At 47.9% G+C, this 17,461-nt stretch overlaps 1 protein-coding gene across 4 annotated transcripts in view; it reads right to left on the bottom strand.

Annotated features, from left to right (window-relative positions):
* TRAPPC10 (trafficking protein particle complex subunit 10) overlaps positions 1 to 17,461 on the bottom strand; it is a 77,176-nt gene that overhangs the window by 15,366 nt on the left and 44,349 nt on the right. For all 4 annotated transcript variants that reach the window (XM_004003376.5, XM_060406086.1, XM_060406084.1 and 1 more), the window contains 10 exons: positions 14,982 to 15,128; positions 14,309 to 14,423; positions 13,404 to 13,480; positions 12,263 to 12,354; positions 10,141 to 10,281; positions 9,734 to 9,846; positions 6,654 to 7,168; positions 5,748 to 5,889; positions 4,074 to 4,232; positions 3,039 to 3,268 (listed from right to left, as the gene is read on the bottom strand). In XM_004003376.5, coding sequence (XP_004003425.1) covers positions 3,039 to 3,268; positions 4,074 to 4,232; positions 5,748 to 5,889; positions 6,654 to 7,168; positions 9,734 to 9,846; positions 10,141 to 10,281; positions 12,263 to 12,354; positions 13,404 to 13,480; positions 14,309 to 14,423; positions 14,982 to 15,128 — 1,731 coding nt within the window. The remainder of the gene's footprint in view (positions 1 to 3,038; positions 3,269 to 4,073; positions 4,233 to 5,747; positions 5,890 to 6,653; positions 7,169 to 9,733; positions 9,847 to 10,140; positions 10,282 to 12,262; positions 12,355 to 13,403; positions 13,481 to 14,308; positions 14,424 to 14,981; positions 15,129 to 17,461) is intronic.

Here is a 17,461-nt window from a genome sequence, read left to right as displayed (position 1 = left end):
CTTTGCTCTTCTTTTCCTAGTTCCCTAAGGTCTAAGGTTGTTTGAGACTTTATTTCTTGAGGAAAGCATGTATTGCTACGACTTTCCCTCTCAGGACTGCTTACAATGCATCCCAGAAATTCCGCTATGTTACATTTCCATGTGCATTTGTCTCAAAGTAAGTTTTTATTTCTCTTTTGGTTTCTTCTTTGACCCACTGTTCAACAGCACGTTGTTTAATCTCTAGATATGTGTGCATTTTGCAGTTGTCTTCACGTAATTAATTTCGTTTTATACCACTGTGGCTAGAAAAGATGCTTGCTATGATTTCCATCCAATTAAGTTTACTAAGACTTGTGTTGCAGCCCAATATACTCTATCTTGGAAAATATTTCATGTGTAATTCAGAAGAATGTGTATTTTGTTGTTTCTTGATGGTATGTTCTGTAAATGTCGTGTTAAATCCATCTAGTCTAACACGCTTAAGGCCAATGTGTCGTTATTCATTTTTCGTCTGAGGGATCTGTCCATTTATATAAGTGGAGTATCAAAGCCCCGTACTATTACTATATTGCTATTTCTGTATTTAAATATGATAATATTTGCTTTATATTTTAGGTGCTCCTATGTTTGGTGCATAAATACTTACATATGATATCTTCTTAATGGACTGACCCCTTTATCATTACCTAACACCCTGCCTTGTCTTTTATTAAGTCTTAAAGTCTACTTGGTCTGATATAAGTGTAGCTACTCCTTTTCATTTGCATGAAATAGCCTTTTCCATGCCTTTACTCTCAGTTTGTGTGTGCTTACATCTAAAGTGAGTCTCTTGTAGGCAAGTTAAAGATGGGTCTATTTATTTTTATTTATTTATTGTTCATTTGGCTGTGCGAGGTCTTCGTTGCAGTTACGTGGGATTTTTATTTGCAGCGCAGGAACTCTTAGTTGTGGCGCGTGGGATCCAGTTCCCTGACCAGGGATCAAACCCCGGGCCATTATCATAATCAGCACGGGGAGCGCAGAGTCCTTGCCACTGAACCACCAGGGAAGTCCCAGATCTTGGCTTTCTAATTCATACAGCTACTTTGTCTTCTAAGTGGAGAACTTAGTCCACTTACATTTAAAGTAATTAGTGACAGGTGTATGCTTACTGTCATTCTGTTAATTCTTTTCTGGCTGTTTTTAAAGTTCGTCTTTGTTCCCACCTTCTTCTCTTGCTTGCTTCCTTTGTGGTTTGTTGCCTTTCTTTAGTGGTATGTTTCTATTCCTTTATCTCTTGTACACTTACTATAGGTTTTTGCTCTGTGATTATCATGATGCTTATATATAACAAATTATATTTATAGTAGTCTATTTTAAGTTGATTAACAACTTAAGTTTGATCTCATTCTAAAACTCAACATTTTAACTACCTCCTCCAATTTTTGCCTTTGAGATAATCATATTTTACATCGTTTTATCTTGTGTATCCATTCCTCTTAACTAATAATTGTAATCATAGCTATTTTCACTTTTTAAAAAACCCTTCCATACTAGCTTTATAAGTGAGTAATCCATCTCCAGTACTTTGGCCACCTCATGTGAAGAGTTGACTCACTGGAAAAGACTCTGATGCTGGGAGGGATTGGGGACAGGAGGAGAAGGGGACAACCCAGGATGAGATGGCTGGATGGCATCATGGACTTGATGGATGTGAGTCTGAGTGAACTCCAGGAGATGGTGATGGACAGGGAGGCCTGGTGTGCTGCGATTCATGGGGTCGCAAAGAGTCAGACACGACTGAGCGACTGAACTGAACTGAACTGAACTGAATCCATTACCTTTATCAAATCCATTACCTTTTCATTGTGTTTCTGTTACTATAATTAGCAGTATCTTTTCATCTTAAAGAAATCTCTTTAACATTTCTTAAATGGCCAGTTTAGTGGTGATAAACTCCTTTAATTTTTACTTTCTATCTTTCCTTCAATTCTGAATAACAACTTTGCCACAAATTCTTAGTTGGAAGTTTTTCCCCCCAGCATTTTAATATATTGTGCCCTCCTTTCTGGCATCTAGTCTGTTGCTGAACCCCTCTAGTGTATTCTTCAGTTCATCTATTGCACCCTTCAGCTCTTATTTGGCTTTTATTTGGTACTTTCTTATGTCTCTCTCTTTCTATTAAAGTTCTTGCTGTTTTCGTCCATTTTTCTCCCAGTCCGATGAGCATCTTTCAGACCCCACTTTGAACTGTTTATCAGATGAATCACTGATCTCTGTCTCACTAAGGTTTCTGCGGAGGCGGTACCTTGCTCTGTCGTTCTGGAACACGCTCCTCCGCTCCTCTGTTTTGCCTGGCTCTGTGTCCGTGTCTACACAGCGGATGAAGCAACCACCTCTCCCAGTCCTGACGGAGGCCTCACGCAGGAGACAAACGGTCTGCTTCGCCCCAGCTCTTGGTTGTCTCTGTGCTTGCCCAAGCTGCCTATTATACTTTCAATGGCTCCAGAAGCTGAGGATGCACCAAGACCTGCCACTGTCCCAAATGGGAGGATCTCAGCAACTACATTCAGGCTGTTTGGAAGCTAGACCCTCAGGCAGCAGCTTTTAAAAGTATGCCAGAAAGAGTCCCATGGGAACACAAGTACACACTTCAACCCTTGGGTTGTTCAAAAGCCCTCAGAATGGATATCTGTGTTACGAGACATGGACAAAATCAGAGTAAGCATGATGCTAGTGCAGGTTCTGTGAGCTGATGGACTGTGGACTTAGGCAAAGGGGCCACAGGGGCAAACTGCTGCCCTCTAAACAAAACCTGTATTTCTTACAGTGAACCGTCCTTCCTCCAGGTGGGACAGAAAAGTTAACAGCCTGTCTGTCTGTCTTTGAAAGATGTACCCCTTATCTAAGGAAGGCTGATTCACAGATATAAATGCTAAACCCAACCAGAACCTGTGGTGTTAGGAACTTGGAAATCTGCCCTCTCAACAGAAATCATTTTGAATGTGCCGTCTTCAAATCTAGGAGGACAGGCAGAAGCTGCCCCCACAGGCTGCACAGCTCCAGTCCCTCCTTACTTTGTGGTCCGTGGTAGCCATGCTGTGGCCAGTCTTCTGCTTGTCCTTATGCTTCCCGTGGGGCTCTGTCACCCCCAGCAGGGTGCTCTCCCCTCCTGCTGCTGGAGCCGAAGGTAAAGAGAGAACTTCCAGCTCAAATTCAATCAGGTGGTATGTGGGTGCAGCTGGCAGACTGATGCTTGTGACCTTGTCAGATGACTGAACCCGGAGCAGCGCGTCAGAAACCTTTTCTAGGAAAGAGAAAAAGTCACCTTTAACACAGTGCCTCCATTTCCTTGCTCCTTTCTCCTCTTGTAGATAGACAGTCCCGTAGTGAAGCTCCAGCCCAGCTCCTGCTGCGTGTGCACATGTGCAAGGGTATAATCAGGAAGGATTTCAGAGGAAGAGAGACAGGAAAATCAGGGACAGAATCCCAAGACAAAGCAGCATTGCGTGAAAGCTGTCTGGTAGAGCTGGGCTCAGAGAACGGTCACTGTGCTCAGTCTGAAGACAAAAAAGAGACCCTCCCTCACAGCCCACCCGAGAGGGCCTGTGTCCCAGCGTGATGTGGCCCCACCCCATCCCACCAATCAGACCAGGCCCCACTCAGGAAGAGTGCTGAATCCTTCCGGCTCCAACCTCAAGGCTGGGGACTGCAGGAGGTGGGATTTTTTTAGGGCTTCCAACCAGTGCCTTCAAAGGTTGATTTGCTTTTGCTTTTGCAGAGGAAAGTTGAAGGGGGTGGAAGGAGGCTAGAGGCCACCAAAGCATCGCCAGGGAGCACGAGCCAGGCGATAATGCTGCATCACAGACTTGTAGCAAGGCCCACACCGCCTGGCTGCAAGGCACGGCACAGTTCTATGTCTATCCCCTCAAATGTCACGCCACGTCTAGGGGCAGGGTTACTGTCCACCCACAGGCGGAACACTGCCAGGAGAGAGCTGCAAGGAGACAGGTCCTTGGATGCCGCCCGAGGATGCGCGGATGACAGAGCCTTAGAGCCTGATGGTGCGCACCAAGGTCAAAGGCCTGCCTTCGCCCATGAGTACCCTTTACCTCTTGCGTTAGAGTAGATCACGGCTCTGTTCTCCTCAGGACACAGGATAAGCATTGCGTCTATGTTGCTGAGCTGGAGGCTGTCCCCATTTTTTACTGTATAATGGCCAGTAGTGACAGTGAACTTGACCTTCTGAGGAATACCAGCCAAAAGGCTATCTAAAGGGAAAAAGATGGCAATTAGCATTGCTATCAACCAAGAGGACCAATGGAAGGCCTACTGTAAGTTAGAAGAGTGTGTTTTCTCTTCTAGAAAAGATCTGTTCACTCTAAATACTCCATCCATTCACTCAGTGTCCACCTGTCCCACCCTCACTTCTCATCTCAATTACACAGACTGCAGAGCTGAGGGACCCTCGCTTGGAATAAGAGAATCTGTGCGCCTGGGGGAACCTCATCACCACCTCGGTTCAGAAAGCTAGGGGTCATGGTGGCAACCATGTCTATGAGGGTCTCAAAATGTACCTGCTTGTCAGTTACTAAGAGAGAATCAGATAATAATGACACTAAAGAAAAAAACTAATGAAATCGCATGTGCTGCGGCTATTCAGATTTTCCTCTGGCTTTTTCAGGTCAGGCCTCTTCCAGATCTTTGGTTCAGAAGCAGCTGGGCAGAAGACACAGCTACCTTTTCTCCTGGATGGAAATGGAGGGGAGGGAATGGGCTGAGGTTTCTGAGAATCAGCTCCAGGGAAGGCCGAAGGAAGAAGCGAGACGAGACACAAGGAGGAGGAACAGCTGACAAGAACCGGGGGTGGGGGTGGGGGGCGGCGTGGGGGTGGGGAGAGGTGGTGAGGGAGTCGGGGCCTGGAGGAGGGTGGAGGCACAAGCCAGCACCTCCCAGCCACACGGCCCAGCCTCTCACAAAAGGTTCCCTGATGAAGAATCATTTGTGAGACTCTGTGCTCCACACCTGAGGGCCTCTCCAGGAAGTCAAGGGAGTAGTTTCAAAGCATAAAAATGGGGAGTTTGGAGAGATTAAACAGCAAAAAAGGTTTCCTTGATTTTTTTCCACAAATGGAAGAAATGAGCAAATAAATACACTGCTCCCAGCCATTACCTGAGACACTTAATCGTTAGTGTTTTACTAAAGTGCTATGTCATCTTCAATAATTCGTTTATACCAAGTCCTCCTAATTTGAGAACTTAACAAAAAGGACAGCAGCACTGAATTCTCAAATGCCATGCCAGGGGTCAAGGTTAATCAACACTTTCAGTGGAAAAGACTTTTGATCACAGTATAGATCATAACTAAATCTAGCATTTAGCCTTTGGAATTCTAAGCAGGAAACTGTAATATTTACTGATTAAATTCTCTGCAGCAGACATCAGCTGATTTAGCCAACTTTTCTCTTATTTTTCATATTTTCAGATACAGACTGTTTAGTAAACATGAAAGCAGTAATTACAGAGAAGCAAATATTCAGATGAACAAAAGAGCCACAGTACCCAGGCAAAATCTCCACGATGCTCCCAACAGTGTCACCTAGAGAGGACACGGTCGCAGAGGGCTGGAATGTGATGGAGGAGAAAGCCTCCTCCTGAGTGCCTCCCTCCAGTAAAGGAGCAAAGCACAGCCCAGACACCTGCACAGCGCCTTGCCCGCTGCGGGCCCCACCCACCCCAGGCCCTTAGACATCTGCACAGCGCCCCGCCCACCCCAGGCCCCCTCACCGGCCAGCGGTTCCACAAGCAGCTGCGGCTCCTGTGAATACACGTCGTACTGCACCAGCGGGTAGATGTGAGGAAGTACAAACCATACTGGGCCCAGCGAGGTGCACAACTGCCGCAGCGTGTACGTTCCCGGCTCCCTGGCCTACGGGTGAGACAAGCGTTGGCACAGTCATCCCCACTTGTGACGACGAGCTTCTCAAGGGCAAGCTGAGCCATAACCTCCGAAGGGACCGCTATTCTCACCCTCTTCATCCTGCCGCCCTGTGCTAACACATCTACATTCGGGCTCTTCAAAAGATCCCTCAGAATCTCCTAGTTGAGGTCTAGGTGAGTAACTGATGGTTAAGTTTGACTTGATGCTTCTAACAGTGCTTTCTCAATTTAACAAGCTTTATCTGTGGCATTCTCTTCTGGAAAAGGTAGTCAATGGAGACACGGAGCATGAAATTTAAGACTTGCTCCAGGACTAGACTGAAAACACATATGGCAAACAGCGGTACTTTCCACCAACCTAGCCTCTGTGCAGGCTCAGAGGCACCAACAGAATGCGCTGCGCTGACTGGGGGGGGGAGGGGGGGAGAGTTGTATCGAGCGGACGGAAGAGACTGTTCTGACATCCATTTCAACAAATGAGGATGCATTTTAATATAAAGGGAAAAAGTCCAAATCCAGTGAGAACACAAATAATTATCTACGTTAAGAACTTTATGCACAACTCATCGACTGCCTTACAACTATGCAAGTATAGAAGATTTTTTTCAAAACACCAATCTATTTTTCTGTAAGGATAAACCAGAGGGAGGCTAATGGTGCAGAGGCCACCACTGGACTCTCAGCTTCTCCAGATGGTGCTTGCAAGCGCCACCGTTCTGACCGCCCTAAAGCCAGCTCCTGCTCGGCACATACCTGCGTCTTGAACACGATGGTGTTGGGCCCCGGCTGCAGGGTCACGCCGGCACATCTCAGCACATGGGCCCCGTCCTCCAGAGCCAGGCCCGAGGATGCCTCCAGAGACGTGCCGCTCTCCTGCCTCCGCAGGAGCATGTGGACGTTCTTGCAAATGATCCCTGTGGTGTTCAAGGAGTTGTCGGAAGGACTCCTCTCAAACATCTCGTACAGCTCCAGCGCAGGGAGGCTGCTCTGGGATGTGGGAAAGGGTGAGGCCTCCGCCGGGAAGTTAATAACCCCGTTGGCTGTCTTGTGCTTGGTGAGCCACTCGGCAGTCTTCCGGTAATTGTTCTTATCGATGCTGAAGTGGACGTGGATGGCAATCTGCTCCACGTGGATGGGCACGGGCATCTGACTGCACACAGTTATCTCCACAGACAGGACGCCACCCACGTGGACCACAGCGTTGGCAGGGGTGAAGCGGAGATCGCGCAGCTGTGCGAAGGAGTGCATGGGGAGGGCGACCCTGTGACCTGTGGACGCACAGTACACGTTTCACTCCCCGGTCACACTGTCTGAGGCTCAGAGTCACGTCGGCCGGAAGCAGTGAAGGGGCACAGAGACAGTTTAGACCCTTCCGACCCCACGCCACCTTCACACACCAAAAGGAGTTACTCTGTCAAAAGTAGTTACTTTGTAAAAAGCAGAACAGGAGCACATGCCCAGGTACCTCCTGGAAATCATAAAACCTGAAGAAATTTAAGGTTTCTCACTCCCATTTTGGCAAATACAGGTAAATACAGGTAAGTACAGGTCAACTAACTCCTCAATTTCAAAATGAGATTTGTAAGTCCAAGTCCTAGAGCTGTTTCAGGAAGTCCACCACCCTCCCAACCCACACAAGAAGTTCTCTAGTGAAGATGCCGGAGTTTCCCCCCTACATCTGGAAATAAGTAAGTCCAGGTGTGTGCCACCCTGGGAGCTCAGCCAAGGATGCGGGGAGTCGGGAGGGCAGTGAGTCCCAGCCCTCGGGCACCAAAGGGGCAAATCCACTGCACCCTCCGCCAGCACGGTGCGTCAAGAGAACCCACCAGGCCGCTGGACTGACCAGGAGGGGTTCATAAACACCCAGTAACTGAAGGCTGGGCTGAGATTGACGGTATAAAACCACAAGAAAACAGGGACAAGCACAGCAGAGCTTCTTCACGGAGAGGCCACGGAACGGTGGAAAAGTGGAAGTCCACGGTCTCACACACTGGAGACGTGGCACACAGCCCTGTGATGCCAGTATGGGCATCCTGAAGAAACTAACACGCAGACCAAGGCCACGCTGGCCCTGAGAACCCCTCCAGATGGCTGTGTGTGAGGGGCGCCCAGCAGTCAAGGACCACATCAACCGGAGGCCCAAACCTCTGGACACACCGACTTCCCAGCAGTCAGCACCGGCTGTGGACAGCATGTGACCCCCGCAGGGTGATGGTGACTGGAAGTGGCTCCCGGGGGAAGTTAGTTAGGGTTGGGTGAGGTCAGGGATGGTCACGCCCGTACAGGAGGATGCACCAGAGAGCTCCGTCTATCTCTGAATCTGTCCGTCTCTCTCCTGTCTCGTCTCTCCTCCTGCACCCCCGGTCATGAGAGGAAAAGTCAGGGAGAGAGGAGGCCTCGTCAGGAGCCAGCCGAGAGGGGTGTGGGCCCTCGGTGGTCAGCCTCCAGAAGCCACTCACTCGGTCTGCGGCATCTTGTCACGGCCGCCGAGACACACTAACGGAGACAGTGACTGTTTAAAATAAACCCTCATCTTGACAAACTGAATGTGAGAAGCTGGATATTACCATAAACCTAAACTTACCACACAGCGATGTATATAAAGTATATTTGCTAAGACACTCAGAAGCAAAGTCTTTCCGATCTACTGTCCTGTTGGACACGCCCACAAGCAAACAACAAACTTCAGAAGGTGACATGGTCTGTGAGACACCTGGCTCACCTTTGAAAAGCCAGTGTCTTTCAACCCACAACTGCTGAGGGGCTGAGTGTGGTCCATCCACCCAATGGAATGTTATTCGGCCACGAAAGGGAATGAAGTGCTGACACACGTGGCAACACAGGCGGATCCTCATCGTGTGCTGTGTGAAACAAGCTGGTCACAAACCCACACACTGTGTGGTTCCACTTACGTGAAATACCCATAACACATATCCTCAGAGACGGAAGGCAGGCTAGCGACTCCCAGGAACTTGGCGGGGTAGGGGGTGTGAGAGAAGGTGGGGGTGGGAGAAGGTTGGGAGGAAATGAGTCTGGGGCGGGCTGCTTTTGAGGGAAAAAGTGTTCTAAACTTCATGGTGGTGATGGCTGCACATACCTGTGACTAGAGTGAAAACCACTAGGCTACACAATGCCAGTGGGCATGACATGATATGTGACTTCTATCTCAGTGACACTTACAGTTTAAAAGGTCAGTGTTTGGAAAAAAAAGATGGGAAGATGGTAAAGGAGAATTGAGATGTAACAATCAAATGCAGTATGTGACCCCTGATTGGACTAGTACAGGCCAGTGATTTTTAATATAAAATAATCGTAAAAACACTGTTTGAAACAATGAGGGAGACCTGAAGAGGGCTAAGTGGAAGCCCGAGCCAGAACACCGTCCTTCTGCGGGCAGGGAGTTTAGGGGACCACTCTTGCTTTCAGAAGACGCGACACTGTCCCAAGGTGGAGTGGCCCTTGTCGTCTGGAGTGGCTCTGAAGTTCAGCAAAAAGAAACAAGTAGGAAGATGGACACACACGGGTGCTGCACAGCAAAACATTAGCAACTGCGGACTCTAGGCGGTCAGTATACGTCACCTATTATACACAGTGTTATTCTTTTTGCTTTTCTAGGGTATTTGACATTTTTCACAATAAAGTTTTTTTAAGCCTTTATTGAATTTGTTACAACACTGCTTCTGTTTAAAGGTTTGGGTTTTATGGCCGAGTGCCATGTGAGATCTTATTCCCATATCAAGACTGAACCCAAAGCCCCTACACTGGAAGGTGAAGTCTTAACCACTGGACCACCAGGGATGTTCCTGTAACAAATTTTCAGCAATGAGTCTCACCCGGGCTGTTCGTCTGCTGGCTGGCGAAGCTGAGGATCTCTCTGCAGAAGTACTCCCGCTCGTCTGTGGTCAGGTGCTGGTCGCTGGCCAGGAGGCTGCTGGTCTGAAGGTAGCTGGGTACAGAGTCAAGGGGCCGGAGAGAGCCGCGTGGTGGGGCACCGCACACACAGCCCCCAGTCCCGGGGGTGCAGCCGGCAGGCACACCCCTTCCTCGAGGGCCCTCAGGACTGGCACAGAAGTCAGGCAGGCAGACCCCTGACCAGCCTCTACCCAACAGGGGTGCACGTCAAGGCAGGCTTCCCTCTCCTAATTACCAGGCACCTATGGACTTGCAACTGTGGGCACTGCTGCTATACAGACAGACAGCAATGCTCCTATTCCGTGAGTGTACTCAACTTAAAGGATACTTCTCAATCTGTCCAAGGCGCTTCTGACATTCGGCGAGCTGCTTCCTTGTGTGTGTGATTGGCAGCGCCCAGCCCTCAGCCAGGTAATTTTTCAAGGCTCCTTGAAGGTACATCTCTGCCTTCTGAGGAGACTTCTTCCTCCTTGCAAATCAACAAACAGAAGCTTTCATAATGGGTCACGATAATCAACAAACTCAGACCTTTCATAGCTTGCTCCCTACCCTTGGTGATCTCGGCGACACCACGACACTGGTGCCATCCAGAGTCCTCTTCTGACCACTGCCCCCCACCCAGCCCTCGAGGTGAGAAAGAACACAAAATCAGGAACACATAACCAGACCCGGGAAATGTGCCAGGCTGGTAACCCCACACACGCTGTTTGTCCAGCATCCTACACTAGCTGAAGGGCCTTCAGAGTTCAGTCTCTGGATAAGAGTGTAAGGGCATCACTTATGACTTCAAGCTGCTGTGAGGCCGCCAAGCATGAAGGAAGGGGAAGGATCTGCCTACCGGCACAGAAGCAGGTATGAAGGAAGCTAGAAACCTGGGCTTGGAGCCACCCTAGCTCCTGAAGACAGACCAAAACAGAATGGTTTCCATGAACCAACCAATGGGAGCTTGGGCCAACTCCAAAATGCAGGCCAATGCTCTGAGCAGGTTTCAAAGATTTACAGAGAACTATGAAGGATTCAAATAGCAACACATATCACATAAAAGCACATCTTCCCAGGCCCAAGATATTCAGAACAAACCAAAGTTTAAAATACGATTAGTGAAGCTTGCCTGAGCTTCAGTGACAACACGGATGCCCTGGCCTTTCCCAGAGGGCTTGGGACTGCTGATCTTGCAGGATAAAGGCCAATAATGAACAAGCATCTGCTCTCCTGGCATCTTGGGAAAACATCTTAGTCCTCAGGACCTTACTCTGAAACAGTAAGAGTTCCCAAATTCTCAAATTTCAAGCCTATCGAATTACATATGCCAGTTTTTCTAGACTTTTCTGGTCCTCTCTCATCCTGTCATTTAAAGGCTCCAGAACCTTCCATACTTCTTCAGTTAGTATCTCCAGCCAATGATTTGTACATTGCAGTGAAGGATGGGAGACCACAGCCACTCAGCCCCCAGAGACGCAGGCCGAGGGTCACCCAGCTGGCTAGTCCACGGTGACACCAGAACCAGGACCCAAGTTTCCCATTAGCAGGCCAGCGTCACCCCACCACCGTGCCAGCCTCAGGGGGCTGAGCTCATAGCATCTGAGGACATGGCTTCTCTGTTCCACTAACCAATAATAACTCACTCCTCAGGACACCAGATGGAGACTCAAGAGACCCCACCTCAGCTCTGTGACTGCTGGCTGCTCCAACCACACCTAAAACATCAGGACGTTCCCTTAGATGATCTACTAACCCATTCCCTGCCTACTCAACCAGTTACAATACACTATTCTTTCCTGTTTCATCTAATAAAATGACAAACTGTATATATCCAGATACCACTTCAAACACATATTTCTTTTGAGAAAACAACCATCTTTTCCCTCATAACTTGTATCTTTTCCAGTGCTTTGAATTAGCAGCTGCATTCCCAGCCAGGGTTCTTCTCTTTGATAGGTTATTTACCAAATACATATGAAATACACCAGGTTTTGAGTCTTTTCTCTGGAATCCAACTCGGAAGCTGGAGCCAGACGAGAAATGTTCACCATCTCTGTGCACTCCGGCTCCCAGGCACATCACAGCTCAGCCCTCTCTAGTGGAGGTGACACATGCATGTACCCCACGTCACTGACCTCGGGGGACACGCACGAGCAAGCAGGGAAAACGATGTAGCACACACACCATATACTGCATACAACAGGGCACATATTATCTACATACGTGTAACATTTATGTAACAGTTCACAAAATTAATTAAAGAAACACAAAGATCAGTAACAATTACTATGGTTAATAAACTAAACTCTGATATTCAGAAGGAATCGTCTGGAAAAATGATGTTTGGTTAACAGTTTACATTTTCATTCTACAAAGTTAGGTACACTTCATATTAACTCCTACATAACAAACCTCTTACTACACATGGGAGATGTCTGAAATTCAGAGAAAAGTTCAAAATCAATTACATGTAAAACTCTGCCAGATCCTTTCCAACAAGCTTAGCAGATCGAATCCTCCCGATACTCGTGAACATTTCGATGGTGGCGTGGGACAAGTCCTGTGGAAAAGCAAAGACCGAGTAACTCTGTACTTCAAATTTAATGCTATACAGACCTGACATTCATTTACCCAAAGCTGAAGCAAAGGACTTCCTTATTAATATAATAATTTTTTACTCTGGATCTTTTTCTGTTATTTGCATTTTTACAAAACAGTGATTTATGCAAAGTCATCAACTTGTATATAAACTATGAAGCATAATTAGAAAGAAACATAAACTCAGCAGGCATAGAATAATTTTTTCCAGTGTATTTTCCACATGTAGGTAACATTTTTAGCGTTTTTTCACTCTTTGAGTAGCAGAGACAACTGTCAGATGCTCTTCAATTAACCGTGACTTGGGAACGCAGGTGGTCCACTGAACTTCTACTGCACTGTTTTCTAAGACTGCCCAAATTTAAGTCCTTTAAAATCAAGTACAATAAGCCCTGTTCAGGTTCAAACTGTTCCTCTGTATACAGAAAATCAATCACTAGCCTCCAGTACTAGCCTCAATCACCCCACTCCAGTACTCTTGTCTGGAAAATCCCATGGATAGAGGAGCCTGGAAGGCTGCAGTCCATAGGGTAGCTGAAGGTCGGACACGACTGAGTGCCTTCACTTTCACTTTTCACTTTCATGCATTGGAGAAGGAAATGGCAACCCCCTCCAGTGTTCTTGCCTGGAGAATCCCAAGGACGGGGGGGAGCCTGGTGGGCTGCCATCTATGGGGTCACACAGAGTTGGACACAACTGAAGTGACTTAGCAGCAGCAGCAGCAGCAACTTTTCTTACAATTTTTGCTCTACTGAATGAGCAATCCCATGGAGAAGAGAACAATAAATATCCAAGGATGCTTCTATGCCTAAGTATGGCACTGTGGATACTGACCCACCAACTACTCCAGGTGCATCCACAACTCCCTAGGAAACTGAGGAAACTTGACAGGCCAGCAAGGAGGAGGTCCATGACACCAGCTCACTCCCAATCCGAAATGCTACAAAGGTAGCAAAGTCTCAGAGACAGGCCCTCTGCCACCAGTGGACAGGGAGCACTTGAAATACTTACTAAGTAGTGCTTTTCAAAAGCTTCTACTGATGATAACGCTTCTTTGAGTTTCTTATAAGGACTCTGAGCTGTGTTGGCTTAAACAGAAAGAAATAAGAATCCTTATTCATCTTCATTACATCCAGTCACGACTTTATGTTCAGCCTCAAATGTCACAGGTAGAGGACTTTGTCTGACGCTTGCGGAAACTACCAACATACCCATGTCAGCTGAAACCACACTACTACTCGCGTTCTTGTCCAGTTTATATACTCATGAAATAGTCTAAACACTTCGTACAATGCTTTTATCTTTAACTAAGGCTAGAAGTCGCTAAGCGTGTATTACAAATCCTACGATGAACTGAATTACTTTCCGAATGCTGTGAAGTGGTCTCAGGTTGAAACAGAGCAACACACACGTCACGCACTCTCCCTGAGGAACTGATCCAAGCCAGCGGGGTCCCCTCAGGTCACTAGGTGCGCTTCAGTCAGCACCAGCCCTGCTAACTCGCACTCACCATTACGCTAAAAGGATCAGCAATGCTCCTTTCAAAGTGCTCTATCACCTAGGAGTGATTGACTCAATAAAAGGACTTATCTGGCCATATTATCAGAAAAATAAATCACCTGTAACTGGGGGAGATTGGTGCATTTAAACTTCATGAGGGCTGTACAAAGTCCTGACCAGCTCAATATACGCCTACCAGAAACTCAGACACAGTTTTAAGAACCCTTATACTTTCTTAAACTATTTCTGACATCTCTTTATGTGATTAAAGGGTAAAATATCCCATGTCTTAATCTGGTCAGCTAATAATGAGTGTAATGTCCCAAATGGTGAGCAGTTCTATTGCCAGAATCTGAGTTATACATGCCACGCACAGCCCACGTTCTCGGTGCTTTTGGGTACATTTCAAAAAGTACCTGTCTCAGGCCGCTCGGCTCCCAAACCTGCCAAAAGATCCACGGTCCTATTGAGGTCCTCTGAGTTAGGTCCCTTTTCTGACACAAGTCCACACAGATAGCCCAGGGACTTCAGCTGTTGAGACAGACCCCAAATATCAATTAATCTGCTGCAAGAATGAGTAAAGAATTTACAAATTTAAAGTTAACATCCATCTAAATGCAAGAAATTTAGCTTTCCTACCCAAAAGATTCTTATCTGGATATAAAAACACATCTTGCTATGATCCTTCCAAACTGAAACCTTCTACACGATCATCCCGGGAGTGCCTCTGACTCTGGTCATTCCCAAGCTGCAAGGCCCCCACTCTGCACTGCCACCAAGCTTTCCTGCTGCCACAGGGGACCACTGTGCTCATCTGATTTCTGCACGGGCTTCACGCTCACCCTCTTTGTCTCCACCGCCCTCATTCCTGGAGCAAAAGTCCACCTTTAGCACGAGCACAGTAAATGTCTGACGTCTACTGGAGTCAGAAACTGGCAGGGACCCACCGCGTCCATGTTGCTACTGGACGCCCCTGAAGCAGCCAGAGCCACAAGGAGAGACCGCGTGTGCAGCACTTCCCCAACAGCGAACCCCCTCCCCACCGCGGGGGCACAGCCCAGACAGGCTCCCTCTGCACTCTGCAGCTACCTTCTCCGTAGCGTAGCTCCACAAGCCCACGGTGTGGGCAATGTTCGAGTCTATCTGTGCCCGGTCACAGCACCCTTCTATCCTCTGCAGCACCTCCAGGCAGCTCAGGAACACCCAGCAGTCCAGGGCACCGGGCGGCACGGAGACCTGGGGGCACAGGTGTGGGCGGTGAGGAGGGCGCTCGGGGAAGCCCCTCCCATCAGCCACCAAGACTCTGCACAACCACAGGGAAGAGAAAGGGGCATAACGACAAGGGCAGTGGCTCAGCTACAGGAGGAAGGGCCATCTGTGTCCAAAAGCAATCAGCGGCTCACACTCCCGATGATGTGGATGGGCTCAGCAGGGGTTTGATCTCAGCAGTGTACTCAAAAGCTTATTAAAGATGCCTGCTAGAAGGCTGACTGTCAGCACGTACTCTAGGCTTGGAAACTGGTCATTTCTCCGTTTAAAGAGCACACAGTGTGAAGGTGGGAAGCTAAGACCTCAGAGGACCACTGGAAAACAGTTCAGATGATATATCAACACAGAAATCTGAGTATTAAGTAGATATTTGATGGCATTTGAGAACTGTTATTAATTTTTTAGGTGTAATTATGTTTGTAAAAATGGATGCCTGTTGCTTGGGGATATAATAAACATTATACTGTCAGATATTCAGAAGTATCTACTGTATGTGATCGGTTCTAAGGTGGGCTTTCCTCTACACTTCAGGGTCTTTGAAACAGGAGTGTCTCACAATTGACAGCACCTTCATGCCCACACCTGGCAGTTCAGACTGCCTTTTCGGGGGCACTGACGTCATGAGGTGTCTCACAGCTGGGGCCCCAGCTCTGGTGAGACCCACCAGGTGGTCCTAGTCACGATGGGGACTAAGAAGTGATACCACATCAGCTGACAGGGGAGGAGCTGCACAAGCTGACGAAACCAACTTCTGTAAGAAAGACTTCTTCAACACACCCTGAGCATACATGGAAGGACCTGGCACCAGCCGGGAAGACCCAGAGAACGCTATTAAATGCTCCCACACATGCTCAATTGCCCAGTCTTTGAAAAATGAGACAAACTACTTAGATCCTTTAAATGAAACATCAGTATGGAAAATAACGACATGATCAGAAGCAACTTTCATAAGGTGATAAAGTGGTATGACTCTTGTCCAGACAAGGGACCAACCTCAAAGGGATGCAGAGAGCTGGCTGGTGGGATGCAGTTCAGGGACCCTGTCCAGAGCACATACGCCCCCCGAGTCGAACTGCGGTGCTCCACAGGGGGCGAGGCTGAGGAGTACAAATGGCCCGCAGGGGTCTCACCCTAAAGCCACATACCTTTAGACGGTGGCAGGCTGACTTCCTCTGACGGCCACCCCCGCCCCCCCAGTGCCCCACGGCCTGACAAAGAGCAAGCCCTGTCTCCCACAAGGGACAAGCCCTAAGCAAGCTCAAGGCTCCGCCAGTCCACCTGGAGCCCAGCAGCATTCTCGGCATCTAGACACTTCATGCACCCTAACAAGAAAGACACTGAGTGCCTTCCCGTAGACTTCGGGGCCCTCTGGATAAACTCATTTGTGAACAACAGACTTTTTAAAACTAATTTCTTCATAAACATTCTTTACCTTTCTTCAAACCTCTCTCCTTTTCTGATATCAGTATTATTGGTCATGGCAAGAGCTGTCTTACCATTTTCCAAGCATAAAATTAAAGATATTCTTTTGTCTTTTCTAAACCTATGTTTTAAAACATAATGCAAATACTGAAAACCCCAGTGTCCTATATGGACCACAATGGGGCCATGCCCACCACACACCTCCCAACACGCCTCTGGTGCCTCCTTGTGAACTTGTACACACGAGATCAACATGCAGGCACGTCTTGGGTCTGACTCCTCCAGCTTGACTCTGTGTCCACAGCCTTGGCCACTCCAAGTTCACTGATTTCTGCGGCCACACCCATCTGCTGTCCGCGCAGACAGCAGTGACTGCTTCCCTCGTATAGGATGGACATTTGGGTTATTTCCAGGGTCTGGCAGTTACGGTAAGGCCACCACGAGCGTCCCTGCACTGCCTCCTGGACAGAGTAAGAACAAATCACCGGCTCACGGGCAGCACAGGTTTGGCTCTAGCAGATGCTGCCAAACAGCTTTCCTAACATGGGTGCCCATTCCTACTCTTCTTGTCAAGGAAAGAACTCCAGGTACTCCCTGCTCTCACCAACACTGATCAAGCCCTTCCACTTTAGCCACTTGAGGGGGGGTGGTAGATTTCACTGTTATTTTAGTTTGCATTTCTCTATAATGAATGAGACTGAGCACCTCTTCCTCTGCTTACTAGCCAACTGGATATCTTCATTTGCCTACTTTCTACTGATGTTTCAGTCTTTTAAGCTGATTTGTAGGGGTTCTTCCCCTACTCTGGGTAAGAGTCCTTCTTAACTATATAGCCTATGGACCTCTGTCCCCTCCTGGCTGCCCTGTCACCCCCTCTC

The sequence above is a fragment of the Ovis aries genome, chromosome 1, assembly GCF_016772045.2.
Source record: "Ovis aries strain OAR_USU_Benz2616 breed Rambouillet chromosome 1, ARS-UI_Ramb_v3.0, whole genome shotgun sequence".
NCBI lineage: Eukaryota > Metazoa > Chordata > Mammalia > Artiodactyla > Bovidae > Ovis > Ovis aries.
The sequence above is the reverse complement of the archived record's forward strand: the minus strand, read 5'-3'. Positions and strand labels throughout refer to the sequence as shown.